At 44.7% G+C, this 18,862-nt stretch overlaps 1 protein-coding gene across 3 annotated transcripts in view; it reads left to right on the top strand.

The window, feature by feature from the left end:
* Window positions 1-9,628, top strand: part of dag1 (dystroglycan 1) — a 112,125-nt gene extending 102,497 nt beyond the window's left edge. For all 3 annotated transcript variants that reach the window (XM_068051410.1, XM_068051411.1, XM_068051412.1), the window contains exon 3: window positions 5,593-9,628. In XM_068051410.1, coding sequence (XP_067907511.1) covers window positions 5,593-7,992 — 2,400 coding nt within the window. In that variant the 3' untranslated portion in view covers window positions 7,993-9,628. The remainder of the gene's footprint in view (window positions 1-5,592) is intronic.
* The last annotated feature ends 9,234 nt before the right edge of the window (window positions 9,629-18,862 follow it).

Genomic DNA, 18,862 nt, shown 5'->3' with positions numbered 1-18,862 from the left:
ATGGGTGTTTAGGGATGGGCAATAAATGCTGGCCTGGCCAGCGACGCCCACATTCCATGAACGAATAAAAAAAAAAACCGTGATGAACACAACAGCTTACTGCAAGAAGTAATTGAGAGAGAGCGAGACTTGCAATTGTATCATGCCTTTCATGACCTTAGGACACCTCAAAGCACTTTACAGCCAATGAAGTGCTTTTGAACTGAAATCACTGCTGTAATGTAGGAAATATGGCAGCCAGTTTGCACACAGCAGGCTCCCACTCTCAGCAATGAAATAAATGACCAAATCACATGTTTTCATTGGTCTTCGTTGAGGGATAAATGTTGGCCAGAATACCAGGGGGAGCTCCCTTGCCTGTCTTCAGAATAGTTCAGTGGAATCTTTTACGTCCACCTGAGAGATAAGGTCTCTATTATTTTTATTTAGAGATACAGCACTGAAACAGGCACTTCGGCCCACCGAGTCTGTGCCGACCAACAACCACCCATTTATACTAATCCTACATTAACCCCATATTCTCTACCACATCCCCACCATTCTCCTACCACCTACCTACACTAGGGGCAATTTATAATGGCCAATTTACCTATCAACCTACAAGTCTTTGGCTGTGGGAGGAAACCGGAGCACCCGGCGGGAACCCACACGGTCACAGGCAGTACCTAGAACTGAACCCTGGTCACTGGAGCTGTGAGGCTGTGGTGCTAATCACTGCGCCACTGTGCTGCCCGCACTGCACCATCCAATAGCATCCAAAAGACAGTAGCTCCAACAGTGCAGCATGCCCTCAATACTATGGCCAACCTAAAATGAGTGCTCATGTCTGATTAACATCCTTGCTGTTAGCAGGAGAATTGTATTTGACCCTGCTTTAGTGGCTCCCCTCTGACAGACTGTGACCACTGGTCTCCAAATGCTCCGGGCAAACAATGCCAAGTCCCACCTGGTGGCTGCTGGAGAAGTGCTGTGGACTGGCAGTCAGAACCTGGGATTACTCTGCCCTGAGGCTGGTGCAGTTGGTCATCAGGCATTCCAGGGCTGGTTGTTCACTTCAGAGGTTGTAGGTGGTGGGGGTGAATGGAGGATAAATATGGGATAACAGCACACACTAGTATCTGCAGGTTTGTGTAAGTTAGGAAGATTCTAGCCCCAGCAGGTGATCTGCCACAGCTGTCCCATTGTCTCATCTAAGTACTTTTTCAGGGCTTTCTCAACTTATGAAGTTGGCATTCTTTAACCTTTTCCATCTTCTTTATATTAGATCATTTTGCAGCTGTTGAAAACTGACAATGTGGCTCAGTCTCTGTCTCTTTCTGTTTCATTCACTGTTTTACACTTTTCTCTCGCTCTTTCTCTCACTTTTGCACATGCGCTCCCATTCTTTGCACTTTTTCGTTCTTCTCCCACTTTTTCACTCCTCATACACGTTCATATAAATGGACGTTTATCCGTTTCTGGATGAAAGCTGCAAGTAAGGATTCTGAAAGAGATCATAAAGATCTGTTTTGTAAATGAAGGTTGTACATGATTGAGGGGCTACAATTCCAGGGACCAGGAGGGGTAAGTGGTTGGGGAGAGGGAGGGGCGGGCTGTGTCAGGAGGGAGGGAGGGGAAGAGAGGGGCAGGTAGGGAGAGAGCAATCAAGATCACCCCTGACAGACGGACATCTATCTGGAATACTCTGCATCCCTACAAGAAGTGTGCGGGCAAATAATGACTACTTGTGCCAGGTATCTCACTAATTCAGTGTCCTACATAGTGAAGAGAAAGTAAGTCAAATAATTTGGTCATCTCATTTAAAGTCTCTTCATAAAAATGCACATTTGTTTTGATTAATAGTAAGATAAAATTTTAATGTCAATCTTTCCAAAATTTTCTCACTGGCCCCCTATGTAAGACAAAAATTGTAATGTGCCCCCCCACCCCAACCATGGCAGTGGTTAGCACCGCAGCCTCACAGCTCCAGTGACCCGGGTTCAATTCTGGGTACTGCCTGTGTGGAGTTTGCAAGTTCTCCCTGTGTCTGCGTGGGTTTTCTCCGGGTGCTCCGGTTTCCTCCCACAGCCAACAGACTTGCAGGTTGGTAGGTAAATTGGCCATTATAAATTGTCCCTAGTATAGGTAGGTGGCAGGGAAATATGGGGACAGGTGGGGATGTGGTAGGAATATGGGATTAGTGTAGGATTAGTATAAATGGGTGGTTGATGGTCGGCACAGACTCGGTGGGCCGAAGGGCCTGTTTCAGTGCTGTATCTCTAAACTAAACTAAAACCTCTGTTTAATACCCTCACCTAACAAAAATTTCAGTTTTGAAATTGACCCAGCATCCACAGCTTTTTAGGGAAGGCTCCATGCATATGCATTTGTGCAGCCCATCAACACAAGAAGCTTCAAACAATCCTGCATTAATGCACAATAACATCCATACTGAAGGTTACGTTTGTGGCATTGTTCCAAGGCAATTCAAGCTTTATGCGTTGTGGATCACTGGAAATGATGCTGTCTGTCTGCATTTCGGAATGTATTGGTTCACTGTTTGACAACAATGGGACCAAGGAGTGAATTGGAAATTCCTCATTGCTATTTTCTACCAATAGATGAGGCTGTGCAGTGAGGGCTCCATGTGGCTGTGTCAAGTACTGGACAGTTTCAACATCAGCCTGGGCCTTGCGCAAAAAGATTGAGGGTCGTTTTACTTGGACGTTATCCTAGACTCATAACAACCCTGTTGGTTGGCAGCTTTAAAGAGAGGAAAGAAATTAATTGCTGCAAAAGGTTCTGCATTTCCTCCATCCCCATTGACCATTAGCTTTAAGGAAGTTACAAGTTTTAGTTTGTGGCCTCTTAGTATTGGGGAAGCCTTGAACACATCAGTTAAAATGTCACTAATTTCAGGGTTGTCTGTGTAGATGCAACTTCTAGGAACAGAATCCGCAGCCACATAGAGCAATATGACCAATCAAGAGGCTTGCTATCCAGTTTTTCATAGCACGCCCAGTATCTTGGAGGATATTGAAATATCTATGGCTGAGGCTTCTTGGTCTTTTCTTATTCTGGATATTTAAACTTCTGTGTTTTAGATTACTTGCATAGCTCTTAGCTCCTCTGCTGTCTTGGTGAATACTGTAATTTCATCAACCTTTATCTCAAAAGATTTGGTAATATGCCAATGGTAACAAACAAATCCTTTCTCTAGTTTTCCAGTTCTGGTGAAAGGTCATGCACCTGAAACATTAACTGTTTCTCTCTCCACGGATGTAGCCAGTCCTGCTGAGTATTTCCAGCATTTTCTGTTTTTTTTTTTCCCTTTCTTGAAGCTTTGCTTTGGTCTTTGGATTTGTTGACAAGTCGTTGGAAAGTAGCAGTGTCAAGGTTTTCAAACTTTAGCAAATTTAGTAGATCAGTAGATCAACAAGAAAATAAACTACAGTACTATAATGCAGAAAAAAGCTTACATTTATCTAGTGCCTTTCATGATCACTGGACATCCCAAAGCAATTTACAAACAGAAATGTAATAATTAGATCATTTTTTTTTTAGTAATGTTGGTTGAGGGATAAATATTGGCCACGCGACTGTGTGGCGACCTCCTACTCTTCAAAATAATGCCATGGATCTTGTCGTCCACCTAAAAGGGCAGGGGGGGGGGGCCTCAATTTGACATTTCACCTGAAAAAGTCACTTCTGACAATGCTGTAGTACTCAGTACTGCACTGGAGTATCAGCCTAGATGTTCAGGTCTTTGAAGTGGGACTTGAACCCACAACTTATTGACTCAGAGGTAACTGAGCAACAAACTGTTGACTCAGTAATTTATATATTTACAGTAGATGATATGCCAAAAAGGAAATAATGTGGAAATCTCAGTAATCAACTATTTTATATAGTTATTTTCTTATAGTCTAAGTGCAGGAGCCAACTTGCCAGGTCTAGCTCTTTGGAATTCCAAACTAACTTAATTTAAACAGTCCATGCATAAGTACTCCCTCTCTCAATGCTTATGGATTTGCATAACTGTCAGCTAAACTCAAATGCAACTGCAAATTGCATAACCAAGCAAACAGAATTATGCTTTTTATTTAAATGTGGTTTGGCACCTCCCTCAAACTTGCAGTCTCAGACAACTGAACAAATCTTTGCCCTCTTGAATTGCATAAAGCTGGGTGGTGGGGCAAGATTTTGAATGCGACTGGTTTTTAAACATCTTTACATATTGGGTCTGAATTAATGGTGCTTCCACTTGGCAAAGACTTCTGCTTCATTCCTGTCAATAAGTGAAAGGGACATGACAGTGACAATTTCTGTTGACCCAGGTGCTTTATATTCTAGAACTCTGGAGGAAACGAGAGAGGAGATTTATAGAGCCTCTATTGTAATTAATCAATAGGCATTGCTGAACTCCCAAAGTTTTGCAACAAGAAAATTTGTCAATATTTTAAAAAGGGTAACAAGTTTGACCCAGGCAGCTATAGACCCATTAGTCTAAAGTCCATAACAGACAAAGTAATGGACTCTATTTCTATGCAGCAGGTTGGATGAGAACCCATACAACAATAACTTTTTTAAAAAAATTACGGCAGAGTTTGGAAGTTGCCTCCTGATAAACTTTGTTGATTTCTTTGAGCACGTTACAGTTGAAATATAAAGTGGATCTCCCACTGGTTTAGTTTATATAAGCTTTCAGAAAGCTTTCGGCAAAAAGTTCTGCGTGAAAGCCTTCTAATTAATCAAAATAAAATTATAGGAACCAGAATATGGAATTGATAACAGCACTGATCAAAAGCTGCAAATGCTGACTGACTTGCCTTATATTTCTAAAATATGCTGAAAATACTCAGCAGAGGTCAGTCAAAATATGTAGAGAAAAAGCAGGTTTTGTACTTGCAAGTACCCTACAGGTTCTGTTTCTGTTTCCAGTAGTTCTTTTTAAAATTCTAGCCTACGATACTGGAGGGATGGGCCTTGAGAGAGTCAAGGTACTGGAGGGGTTGGCTTTGGGAGGCTAACAGTACTGAAGGGATGGGCTTTGGGAGGGTTACAATACTGGAGGGATAGGTTGAGGGGGTTACTGTACTGGAGGGCTGAGTCTTGAGTTGAGATTTAGATACTGAAGGAGGTGCTTTACAGACAGAGTGGCATTTACATTCGATGAACCAAAATGACCTCAGGCCCAGGTGTTTCTCTGCAAATACAGTAGCTGTGTGTGTTACCAGTTATACAGTCACTACACTACAGCACAGATAAGGCCATTTGGCCCATCAAGTCCATGCTGGCTCTCCGTCGAGCGATCTAGTCAGTCCCATTCGCCCTCACATGATACATTATTTGTAAAGCTGGTATCTGGAATTGAAGCATCTGTTGCCAGTTGAGCAAATATGTCATGAGAGATGCCTTAGATGCTCTGAGCCATGCATTACTAAATGGTACATATTGCCAAATTGGGAGAGTGGGAAAAACGAATCAGGATTCCTAATTACTTCCTCAGGGAAATAATTCCAAATGTAATGAATGGCTTTTATTCCTGTGTTCTAAGATTAAATATAAAAGTGCCGTACCAGAGGCAGTAAGTCAATGTTTGTCTTTTTCTAGATTACAGAGTCTGGGAAGGAGACACTGCCCTCATGGCTGCATTGGGATCCGGTGAGTCACTCCCTTCAGGGGCTCCCGCTGGACACAGACAGAGGAGTTCACTACATCTCAGCCACTGCCCTGGAGCTGGCTACCAATGGAAGCCTTGTGCCTTTTGCTGAAGATGTCTTCTCCATTGAGGTTTTGCCAGACGACCCATTAGACAGCGCTCCCCTCACCCTGTCATCTCAATTGGTCAATGAGGTTACATCATCGGTCTGTGGACATGAAGAACCCCTCACCATTTTGACTGTGATTCTGGATGCTGACCTAACTAAGATGACAGCCAAGCAACGTGTTGGACTTTTGGACAGAATGCACAAGTTTTCCGAGGTGGGACTCCATCAAATGAAGCTCGTTCCAGTTGTCAACAACCGTCTGTTCGACATGTCTGCCTTCATGGCTGGGCCTGGGAATGCCAAGAAGGTAGTGGAGAACGGGGCTCTGCTGTCCTGGAAGATTGGATGTTTCTTAAATCAGAACAATGTCCCTAACATCAGCAGTGTGGAGATCCCTGCCAAGGAGGGGACCATGTCTGCTCAGCTTGGCTATCCTGTAGTAGGATGGCACATTGCCAACAAGAAACTGCATGTGACTAAGAGAGTGCGAAGGCAGATAAATCTCACTCCAACACCTATCATTGTAGCGCTGCCACCAACAACTGCTGTAAGAGAACCACCTCCTCATATAGTCCCAACACCCACCTCTCCGATTATTGCTCCCACCACGGACAGAGCAGCACCACCAATCAGGAAACCGCTGATAAGTAGGCCCGTTAAAACTGTCAGACCAAAGGATACAATTACCCACACTCCCACTTTGGGTCCTGTGCAGCCAACCAGGGTGTTGGAAAAATCAAGTACAACCATCCCCGGTCAGATTGAACCAACCGTAACCAAGCCCGGTTACGTTGAGCCCACGGCTGTGCCATCTCCACGCACAACGAAGAAACCCCGGGTAACCACTTTAAAGCCACAAGTTACAACTCCAACGACCATTACTGCAAGCACCAGGAAGCCTAAGGGGCGACCCAAGATGCCGCGGATCACCAGCAAACCCTCCACCACCAAGCTGCAGACTACCTCACCACCCGCCAGGCGCACAACCAGTCCTGTCCATGCCACCAAGCCCTTCCGGCCGCCAGTTGGCGACAATCAGCCACCCAAGCTCACGAACCATATTGACCGCGTGGACTCGTGGGTGGGAACCTACTTTGAGGTTAAGATCCCATCTGACACATTCTATGATAAGGAGGATGGCACCACCGACAAGTTGCAGCTAACTCTCAAGCTCAGGGAGCAGCAGCCGCTCACCGAGAACTCGTGGGTCAAGTTCAACGGCACCAGCCAGCTGCTGTATGGCTTGCCGGACACCGGCCACGAAGGCAAGCATGAGTACTTCATGCATGCCGCAGACAAGGGTGGCCTGACGGCAGTGGACGCCTTTGAGGTCCACGTGCATGGCCGGCCTCATGGTGGCAAGTCGAGCGCCAAGTTCGCCGCTCGGTTTCATGGGGATCACAGGAAGGTGGCGAACGATGTTAACAAAAAAATCCAACTGCTCAAGAAGTTGGCTGATGCATTCGGCGACCGCAATAGCAGCACCGTGACCCTGCACAGCATCTCTAAAGGCTCCATTGTGGTTGAATGGACTAACAACACTCTCCCACTTGACCCCTGCCCGGAGGAGCAGATTCGATCTTTGAGCAGGCGCATTGCGGATGACCATGGCAAACTTAATCCAGTGTTTGTGGCAACTATGGAGCCAGAGTTCTCCCCCATCAACGTGTCTGTTACTGGAATGGGTGGCTGTAAGAACATGCAGTTCATACCAGCGATTCAGCCAAGAGCGCCTCCCATCGACCCCACCGTGTCCATTGCTGCGGGCGAGGGGCCATCCAGGACCAGCAACGATGACGTGTACCTGCACACAGTCATCCCAGCAGTGGTGGTAGCTGCCATCCTCCTCATTGCTGGTATCATTGCCATGATCTGCTATCGCAAGAAACGAAAAGGGAAGCTCACTATCGAGGACCAAGCCACCTTCATCAAGAAGGGTGTACCCATCATTTTCGCAGATGAACTTGATGACTCAAAGCCCCCTCCTTCGTCAAGTGTCCCACTCATCCTCCAGGAGGAAAAGCCCCCTCTTCCTCCTCCAGAGTATCCCAGCCAGTCCAGCCATGAGGCCATCCCCCTGGGTCAGGATCTGATTGGTGAATATACCCCTCTGAGAGAAGAGGATCCCAATGCACCCCCCTACCAGCCTCCGCCACCCTTCACAGCGCCAATGGAAGGGAAAGGCTGCCGTCCAAAGAACATGACCCCATACAGATCCCCACCACCCTACGTCCCACCTTAATACATAAAGGAGACTGGAACCCCCATGCTCCCCCGACACTGCCCCCCCTCCCCCCCCCCCACCCCCGCCAACCCCTTTCCACACCAGTGCTGTCTGTAGGGAATGGAAGCCTGCCACCATTTTTAATTTTTTGAGCACTGGGTTTGTTGGTTTGGAAGCCAAGTAATGCTGGAGTTTCGCTGCAGCCCTTATGCGGTTCATCACCTCCCCTGCTTAGCAGGATGGTCTCCACCAGTCAGCATTGTTTCCTTGATCTTTTCAGTACATTGTTACCGCAGGCTTCAGAACATTTGTTTTAAAATGCTAAAGAGACCACGGGCAGCACTGGGGGATGTTTGATACGGTTTGCCTTTAACACTAATTGTACTGTTTTCTATTCACACGTGTCTAGCAACAGAAGTATAACAACGGTAGCCTAATGTAAATGTCAGAGACTGTACTGAAATCAGTTTGTTTTACATTTAATCAACAGTACCTAAACATATACTTCTAGTTTTGGCCATGTTAATTGTTTTAAGGTAGAACTTTTCTCTGCTCTGGCTCTTGGAACATCTTGTCAACTTTCATTTTGCTTGTTATCATTTCTTGCTGTCTGGCCTCTGTGTCACTGGTTCTCTAATTATGTTTCCTTTAATATCACCAGGTCATTCATGCTGTTTGGCGCCGAATGTTCTTGCGAGGCTGTACGGCACATCATCAGCCTGCATGAAGGTGCTGCACATCTCTCGCTTCACATGCTTTTTTCATGCTAAAGTCTGGTGTGCCGTTCACCTTCTCACCTGCCTCTCCTCCACCTTGCACATTTTCTTTATTTCTGAGTTCTCTCTTTTCTCTCTTGCATCCCATTTTTTGCTCTTTTATGCCCTCTCTCCCTCCAATCTGTGCAGTTAATATGAAGTTGCTCATTTGTTGGGTCCTGCTACTCCCATCTCAGCTCCTTGGCTGCAGACGTACAGGGGTCTTATGGTAGATTATATTCTAGTCAGCCAGAAATGATTAAAATAAAAAAATCAATCTAATTTTTTTACTAAATTTTTGATACAGCCTCAATCCTTTTATTAAAAGCATACTGCAATTTGTAAACGCTTGGCTTCTTAGGAATTGTTAAAATGAAATTGGTTTTGATTTTTTTCCCTCTTTTTCTCTCTCTATCTTTCCTCCCACTCATAGATCACCTTATAAATTTTAATTTAGAGGGATTTTTAAAAAAATTTTACTGCTTTTATTTTTAAAGATGATTATTTTCACAGGATATCATGTAGGTGTGATGTCTGCCACACTTTACTGGACTGAACCGCAAAGAGATGGTATTTGGAACTTGGACTCGCAAAAACCATTGCAATAATCGTGTGCTGCGCTAGCTTGGGTGGTCCAGCTCTAGAGCTGGCTTAATGCGCGCACACGCCATGGGATCTTGAAGCCATAATAGAACACAGCACACATGCCCTGCGTGTGCGCTTGGATCTGCAGTGGCCAGGAGAGAACTGATTCATCCATCACCATGGTGATTGGCAGGCAAATCAAAACAGAATAATGCATTAGCGATTTTACTTTTTACAGTTATTAGTAAACATTTTATTTATGCCACTAGGCACTGTATGTTGGAAGTCTTGTATTAAAATGTGTTTTCACCAAACTGATTTTCTTTCTGTTCCTTGTAAGATTTTTTAATATGAATGTAGTCCAGACTGATAGTGGCTTAACATAGAGGTGAGGTTTATCCTGTGTCTACTAACAGCACTGTATCAGCTAATGAGTTGCACTGTGCTAGCCAGTGAGTTGTAGGTAGGGCAGGACTTACAGAAAACAGTCTGTTTAAACAATACATGACAGAAATGAGTCTATTTAAACACCATCTGTATGAACTGCAGCAAACTGAACTCATGACCGATACTACAGCAAAGTCTCTGGATTGTACTTTTTTTTTAAAAAGGAGGGATATTTCACCAGTATGCAGTGGGTGGAGGATAGTTACAACATACACATTATTTGTATAAAATCAATTCCAGTTACATCACTGCAGTCTCTAGGTGTGATTGTCAGAGGAATTACCCAATCAGCTCCATTCTGGCTGGAAATAGTGATGCTATGATATGCAGCTTTTTTTTATTCGTTTGTGGGATGTGGGCGTCGCTAGCTAGTCTAGCAGTTGCCCATCCCTAATTGCTGTTGAACTGTGGCTTGCTAGGCCATTTCAGAGGGCATTTTAAGAGTTAACCACATTGCTGTGGGTCTGGAGTCATATGTAGGCCAGACCAGTAAGGACGGCAGATTTCCTTCCCTAAAGGACATTAGTGAACCAGATGGGTTTTTTCGACAACCGACAGTGGTTTCGTGGTCTCCATTAGGCTAGATTTCAATTCCAGATATTTTTCATTGAATTCAAATCCCACCATCTACCATGATGAGATTTGAACCTGTGCCCCAGAGCATTAGCCTGGGCTCTGGATTACCAGTCCAGGGGCATCACCACGACACCATCGCCTCCCCATGTATTAAGCCATTTGGATCCCGAGATCAAATAAATTGAACAGTCTCGACCTGGCTCATCATGGAAGTGAGTCAAAACACCACAAATTGCCTACAGTTTAATGGCCCCAGTCATTGAAAATTTTCCATCTACTGTGCATCTGTCCCACCTCCAATTTCTTGCACCTCAAGCACCATTTTGATTCAGAGAAAAGCTTTGTTATCTGGCACTTTACCAACTGGCAAGCTCCATTATGTGGAATTTTCATCAGAATTCAGGTAGCCATCTGTGGTTAGAAATACTACCTTGCCTCGGTGACTCGTTCCCCATTTCACTATAATGGGATTCTTGGTCCATGCAGTCAGGCGTGTTTTGCTCTGAAATTCCGTGTCTGATCTCCATGCCGGCCCCCTGATTCTTTGCTCTTCCGGTAATAACTTTGGGGTGGAAGGTCAGGTCTCCGCCCAACTTGGTAAGTACAACTGTTGATTAACCAGAATTTTTGCTTGTCTGGCACATGCCGGATAACAAAGCTTTTACTGTAATATTTCCAGTGTCCCTGACGACCATCTGTGCAGGAAGTGTATCCATCTGCAGCTACTGGCTACCCGCATTACGGAGCTGGAGCTGAGGGTGGATTCACTGTGGAGCATCTGCGATGCTGAGGACGTCGTGGATAGCACGTTTAGTGAGGTGGTCACACCGCAGATAATGGCTGCACAGGCAGAAAAGAGATGGGTGACCACCAGATGGAGTAGTAGGCGCAGGCAGGTAGTGCAGGAGTCCCCTGTGGCCATCCCCCTCTCAAACAGATATACCACTTTGGATACTGTTGGGGGTATAACCTCCCAGGGGAAAGCAGCAACAGCCAGGTCCGTGGCACCACAGAGGGTTCTGCTGCACAGCAGGGCAGGAAAAGGGGTGGAAGAGCTATAGTGATAGGGGATTCTCTCGTAAGGGGTGCAGATAGGCGTTACTATGGCCGCAAATGAGACTCCAGGATGGTATGTTGCCTCCCTGGTGCTAGGGTCAAGGATGTCTTGGAGCGGCTGCAAGACATTCTGAAAGGGGAGGGTGAACAGACAGAGGTTGTGGTCCATATTGGTACTAAAGACATAGGCAGGAAGAGAGATGAGGTCCTGCAAAGTGAATATAGGGAGTTGGGCAGAAGGTTAAAAAGCAAGACCTCTAGGGTTGTAATCTCAGGATTACTCCCTGTGCCACATGCTAGTGAGGGTAGGAATAGGAGGATAAGGCAAATGAATGTGTGGCTGAAGAGCTGGTGTGGGCGGGAGGGCTTCAGCTACTTGGATCATTGGGATCTGTTCTGGTGCAGAGGTGACCTGTACAAGAAGGACGGGTTGCATCTGAACTGGAAGGGGACCAATATCCTTGCGGGGAGGTTTGCTAGTAATACTCGGGAAGTTTTAAACTAGTCTTGCAGGGGGTGGGACCCAAAGTAGTAGTCTCTCCGATGAGATAGTTGAGGCAAATGTAGAGGTTAAAGCAAGCAAGTCCAGTAGGCAGGCGGGCAAGGGGAGGACTGGGAGCGTGGAAGGTCTGGTAGGCTAAACTGCATTTACTTTAATGCAAGAAGCCTTACAGGTAAGGCAGATGAACTCGGAGCATAGATCGGGACATGGGATTGTGATATAGCTGTTACGGAAACGTGGTTGAGGGATGGGCAGGACTGGCAGCTCAATGTTCAGGGCTACCAATGCTTCCGGCGTGACAGAGGTGGAGGTAAGAGAGGAGGGGGAGTTGCACTACTGATTAGGGAGGACATCACGGCAGTCCTTAGAGAGGATGTCCCAGAGGGAATGTCCAGCAAGACCATATGGGTAGAACTTGGAAATTAGAAAGGGATGATCACTTTGGGATTATACAGTAGGCCCCCCAATAGTCAGAGGGAATTGGAGGAGCATATATGTAGGGAAATCACAGGTGTAGGAATTATAGGGTTGTAATAGGTGATTTTAACGTCCCTAATATTGACTGGGACTGCCTTAGTGCTAAGGGATCAGATGGGGAAGAATTTGTTAAGTGTGTCCAGGATAGTTTTCTGAAACAGTACGTGGATGGCCCTACTAGAGAAGGGGCTACACTCGACTTCCTCTTGGGAAATTAGGCTGGGCAGGTGGTTGATGTGTCAGTGGGGGAGCACTTTGGGACCAGTGACCATAACTCTTATTAACTTCAAGATAATTATGGAAAAGGATAGGACTGGTCCTCAGGTTGAAGTCCTAAATTGGGGGAAGGCTAATTTCGATGGCATCAGACAGGAACTCTCAAAAGTTGAATGGGAGAGGCTGTTTACAGGTAAAGGGATGTCTGGCAAGTGGGAGGCTTTTAAAAGTGAGATAGGAAGAGTTCAGGGCCGGCATATTCCTGTTAGATGGAAGGGCAAGGCTGGCAAGTTTAGGGAACCTTGGTTGATGAGGGATATTGAGGGTCTGGTCAGGACAAAGAAGGAGGCATATGTCAGGTATAGGCAGCTGGGATCAAGCGAGTCCCTCGAGGAGTACAGGGGATGTAGGAGTACACTTAAGGAAAGGAGGGCGAAAGGGGGCCATGAGATTTCCCTGGCAGATAAGATAAAGGAGAATCCTAAAAGATTCTGTAAGTATATTAAGAGTAAAAGGGTAGCTAGGTAGAGAGTAAATCCCCTTAAGGATCAGTGTGTTAATCTATGTGTGGAGCCACGGGAAATGGGCGAGGTCTGAAATGAATACTTCTCGTCTGTATTTACTGTGGAGAAGGTCATGGAAGCTAGTGAGTTCAAGGGAGGGAGCAGCGATATCCTGGAGCATATCAACATTACAAAGGAGGAGGTTTTGAAGTGCATTAAGTTGGATAAATCCCCAAGGCCTGACCAGGTGTATCCTAGGATGCTATGGGAAGCAAGGGAGGAGATTGCTGGGGCCCTGGCAGAGATTTTTGTTATCGTTAGCCACGGGTGCGGTACTGTTAAGACTGGAGGATAGCTAATGTTGTGCCTTTATTTAAGAAGGGCAGCAGGGATAACCCAGGGAACTACAGGCCGGTGAGTCTTACATCAGTGGTGGGAAAGTTATTGGAAGGGATTCTGAGAGACAGGATTTATATACATTTGGAAAGGCAAGGTCTGATTAGGGATAGTCAACATAGCTTTGTACTTGGGAAATCATGTCTCACGAATTTGAGTTTTTTGAGGAGGTGACCAAGAGGATTGATGAGGGCAGGGCGGTGGACAATGTCTACATGGACTTTAGCAAGGCCTTTGACAAGGTCCTGCATGGTAGGCTGGTCCAGAAGGTTCGAACACATGGGATCCAGGGTGAGCTAGCCAATTGGATACAAAATTGGCTTGATGACAGGAGGCAGTGGAGGGTTGTTTTTCAGATTGGAGGCCGGTGACCAGTGGTGTGCCGCAGGGATCGGTGCTGGGCTCTCTGTTGTTTGTCATATATATTAATGACTTGGATGTGAATGTAGGGGGCATGATTAGTAAGTTTGCAGATGACACCAAAATTGGTGGAATAATGAACAGTGAAGAAGGTTGTCTAAGGTTACAACAGAATATAGATCAACTGGGAAAGTGGACAAGGGATTGGCAAATGGATTTAATGCCGACAAGTGTGAAGTGATGCATTTTGGGAAGTTAAACCAGGGCAGGACATATACAGTGAATGGCAGGGCTCTGGGGAGTGTTGTTGAGCAGAGAGACCTTGGGGTGCAAGTACATAATGCCCTGAAAGTGGCAACACAGGTAGACAGGGTGGTGAAGAAGGCGTATGGCATGCTTTCCTTCATCAGCCGAGGCATTGAATACAAGAGTTGGGATGTCATGCTACAGTTGTACATAACGTTGGTTGGCTGCATTTGGAGTACTGTGTGCAGTTCTGGTCGCTGCACTACAGGAAAGATGTGATTAAGCTAGAGAGGCTGCAGAAAAGATTCAGAAGGATGTTGCCTAGTTTGGAGGGCTTGAGTTATAAAGAGAGATTGGATAGGCTGGGTCTGTTTTCCCTGGAGCAAAGGAGGCTGAGCAGGAACATGATAGAGGTATATAAAATTATGAGAGGCATAGATAGGGTAGATAGCCAGAGTCTCTTTCCCATGGTAGGGATGACTAAAACTAGAGGGCATAGATTTAAAGTGAGAGGGAGGAGGTTTAAAGGGGATCAAAGGGGTAAATTTTTCTCTCAAAGTATAGTGGATATCTGGAATGAGCTGCCAGAGGAGGTGGTGGAGGCAGGAACAGTAGCAACATTAAGAGGCATCTGGACAGGTACCTGAATGAGAAAGGCATAGAGTGATATGGAATTAATGCAGGCAGGTGGGATTAGAATAGATAGGCATTATGGTCGGCATGGACGCGGTGGGCCGAAGGGCCTGTTTCTATGCTGTACGACTCTATTTCTGCCATTTCACTGCATTACCTGTGAGTTTTATCGTCTGTAATCCTTAGTAGCCCTATCCCTATCCTTGATTTATTTTCATAATTTCTCTTTGCCTTCCTAATTTTTTTGACCACTTTCCTAAGCTTTTCTTCATCCCTTCTGTCATGCACTACTTGTTGTCTGTGTACTTAGTGTATGCTTTTTTCTTTAGAATCATAGAAAATTTACAGCACAGAAAGAGGCTATTTGGCCCATCGTGTCTGTGACGACTGAAAAATGATCCATCCCAGTCTAATCCCACCTTCCAGCATTCGGTCTGTAGCCCTGCAGATTACGGCACTTGAGGTGCATATCCAGACTCCTTTTGAATGAGATGAGGGTTTCTGCCTCAATTACCCTTTCAGGCGGCGAGTTCCAGACTCCCCCCCCCCCCACCTTAGTTTCAATATTGCCCTTATTTCTTCATTCATCCGTGGCCTGTCATTACTGGCTAGCTCTTTCTTGCTTTTTAGTGGGATATATTTCTCTTGATCACTGTTTTAAGTGTTTTCCACTGCTGTTCTATTTCTTTGTCAGGTTTGTTCCAGTTTATTTTCCCTAGTTCCACTCTAATTCCCTGAAATAAAATTGCCAATATTTATTAACTTGGTCTTTGTCTTATGTCCTTCTCAATCTTTATTTAAGGTCATAAGAACTAGGAGCAGGAGTAGGTAATTCAGCCCCTCGAGCCTGCTCCGCCATTCAATACGATCATGGCTGATCTCATCTTGGCCTCAACTCCACTTTCCTGCCCGTTCTCCATAACCTTTCAAACCTTTACTAATTACAAATCTGTCTATCTCCTCAAATCTACTCAATGTCCCGGCATTCACCGCACTCTGGGGTAGTGAATTCCACAGACCCACGACCCTTTGAGAGAAGTAATTTCTCCTCATCTCTCTTTTAAATCTGCTACCCCTTATCCTAAAACTATGACCTCATTCTAGATTTCCCCACAAGAGGAAACATCTTCTCTACGTCTACTTTGTCAATCGCCTTAATCATCTTGTATACCTCAATTAGATCTCCTCTCATTCTTCTAAACTCCAGAGAGTAAAGGCCTAAACTGCTCAATCTCTCTTCATAAGACAAACCCCTCATCCCTGGAATCAATCTAGTGAACCTCCTCTGAACTGCCTCCAAGGCAACTACATCCCTCCTCAAGTAAGGGGACCAAAACTGTATGCAATACTCCAGGTGCGGGCTCACTAATGCCTTTTATAGTTGCAGCAACACTTCCCTACTTTTATATTCTATTCCTTTAGCAATAAATGCCAAAACTCCATTTGCCTTCCTTATTACCTGCTGTATCTGCATACTAGTTTTCCACGATTCATGCACGAGGACACCCAGATCCCTCTGCACTGAAGCACTCTGAAGTTTCTCTCCATTTAGATAATTTGCCTTTCTATTCTTCCGACCAAAGTGGATAACCTCAAACTTATCCACGTTAAACTCCATCTGCCAAATTTTGGCCCATTCACCTAACCTATCCATATCCATTTGTAAATTTCTTATTTCTTTATTGCAACTTACTGTCCCACCTATTTTAGTGTCATCTGAAAATTTGGCTATAGTACCTTCTATCCTTGCATCCAAGTCATTAATATAGATTGTAAATAGTTGGGGCCCAAGGACCGAACCCTGTGGCACCCCACTAGTTACAACTTGCCAACCAGAAAAAGACCCATTTGTCCCGACTCTCTGTCTTCTGATGGTTAGCCAATCCTCTATCCAAGCTAATAAATTGCCCCTAACCCCATGTGATCTTACCTTGTGTATTAACCTTTTGTGCGGCACCTTATCAAATGCCTTCTGGAAGTCCAGATATACTACATCTACAGGATCCCCATTATCCACTTTGCTTGTTACAGCTTCAAAGAACTCTAGCAAATTAGTCAAACACGACTTATCCTTCATAAAACTATGCCGACTCTGATGGATTGCGTTTTGACTTTCTAAATGTCCTGTTATTACTTCCTTAATAACGGATTCTAACAATTTCCCAGCGACAGATATTAAACTAACTGGTCTATAGTTTCCTACTTTCTGCCTCTCTCCCTTTTTGAATGTTAGCTTTTTCCAATCCACTGGAACCTTTCCTGCATCCAGAGAATTTTGGAATATTATAACCAATGCTTCCACTATCTCCACTGCCACTTCCTTTAAGACCCTAGGATGTAGGCCATCAGGCCCTGGGGACTTGTCTGCCTTCAATCCCAATAGTTTGCTCAGTACTTTTTCCCTACTGATGATGATTGTTCTAAGTTCCTCTCTTTCTATAACCTCTGCATTTCCTGTTACTATTGGGATGATACTAGTGTCCTCCACTGTGAAAACTGAGGCAAAATACTGATTTAGTGTCTCTGCCATTTCTGTGTTCCCCTCTATTAACTCCCCAGTCTCATCCTCCAAAGGACTAACATTCACTTTAGCTACTCTCATCTTTTATATACTTATAGAAGCTTTTGCTATCCGTTTTTATATTTTGCTAGTTTTCTTTAATAATTTACCTTTGCTCATTTTATTACTTTTTTAGTAACCCTTTGATCTTGAAAAGTTTCCCAATCTTCCAGCCTGCCACTGGCCTTTGCAATATGGTATGCCTTAGTTTTTGTCTTTGTTATCCTTAACTTCCTTGCTTAGCCATGGATGTTTTTCCCCCTCTTAGAATATTTCTTCCTCTCTGCAATATATATTTAGTTGGGAGGAATTGAATATCTCCTTAAACATCTGACACTGCTCATCAACTGTCCTACCTTTTAGTCTTCCTGCCCAGTCCACTAGGGCCAAATCTGTCCTCATGCCTATGTAATTACCTTTGTAAACTTTTTTAACTTTATTGTGTTGTGATCACTATTGCCTCGTCGTGCCCCTGTACTTACTACTTTTATCTGTTCTGGTTCATTTCCCATAAGCAGATTTAGCAGTGCTCCCTCTCGTTGGGCTCTTTTCCATACAGGGTAAGAAAGGTGTCCACACATTGGAAAAACTACATTATGCTTTTGCTAACCCTTGCCAGTTTATTTGAGGATATATCCTTTCCGAGGTGCAGTGCCCAGAACTGAACACACTACTCCAGATGGACCCTAATCAGAGCTCTGTACAGCTGTAACACAACTTCCACCCCTTTTGTCTCCAGCTGTCTTGAGGGGATGACCAACGTTCCATTAGCCTTTAAGTTTTTTTTTGTACCTGCCTACTAGCTTTTAGTGATTCCTGTTTTTGGACCTCTAAACACTCTGTCCTCTACAGTTCCAAGCTTCTTTCCATTTCAGAAATATTCTGATCTGTCTTTTTTGGGTCCAAACTGGACAACCTCAGATTTCCCCACACTCAGCTCGATCTGTACTTTTTTTGCCCACTCATTTAATCTATCATTGTCCCTTTGCAGCTTTCTGCTCCCATCAGACTATTTACTGTGCCACGTAACTTGTGTTGTCAGCATGTGGTGTAGAGAAAATCTGGCTAAATTATCATAGCAAATTCACATATTATACAAAATAAGGACATAATGTCGGACTTTTAAAATGGGCATTGGACTCTTTCTGCATCCTGATCCAATTATCCCTCACAGTCTAATTCTGCTTCATGGGAAGGCTACAGTTCGTCTTGAATTCCTGTGTGCAATGAAACAGGAAACAGACTAGTCTATAAATAAAATTTAGTGTGAGCACATTTAATGAAAAAAGATTAAACGCACCCATAACATTGCTTGTTGGATATTTTAAGGCGCTTATAACTTAAGGTCGGGTCATGTAATAGCGGACTGAGCGTGATGCTCCCCATGTTTCTGGGTCTCGGTGCACAACAAACTGTGGTAAGTATGTTGTGCATGCATGCTGGCCAGTCACGGTTTATGAATATGCAATTGTCGCTTAGAACCATTTGAAATCAGGTCAATAGGCCAGTCAGAAAGTAGCACATCAGAGTTGCCGCATGGTATCTACAAGCTGACATTGCAGTATTGTTAATTCTT

Source organism: Heterodontus francisci, chromosome 19, assembly GCF_036365525.1.
Source record: "Heterodontus francisci isolate sHetFra1 chromosome 19, sHetFra1.hap1, whole genome shotgun sequence".
NCBI classification, from domain to species: Eukaryota; Metazoa; Chordata; class Chondrichthyes; order Heterodontiformes; family Heterodontidae; genus Heterodontus; species Heterodontus francisci.
This window is presented reverse-complemented; position numbering and strand designations above follow the sequence as displayed.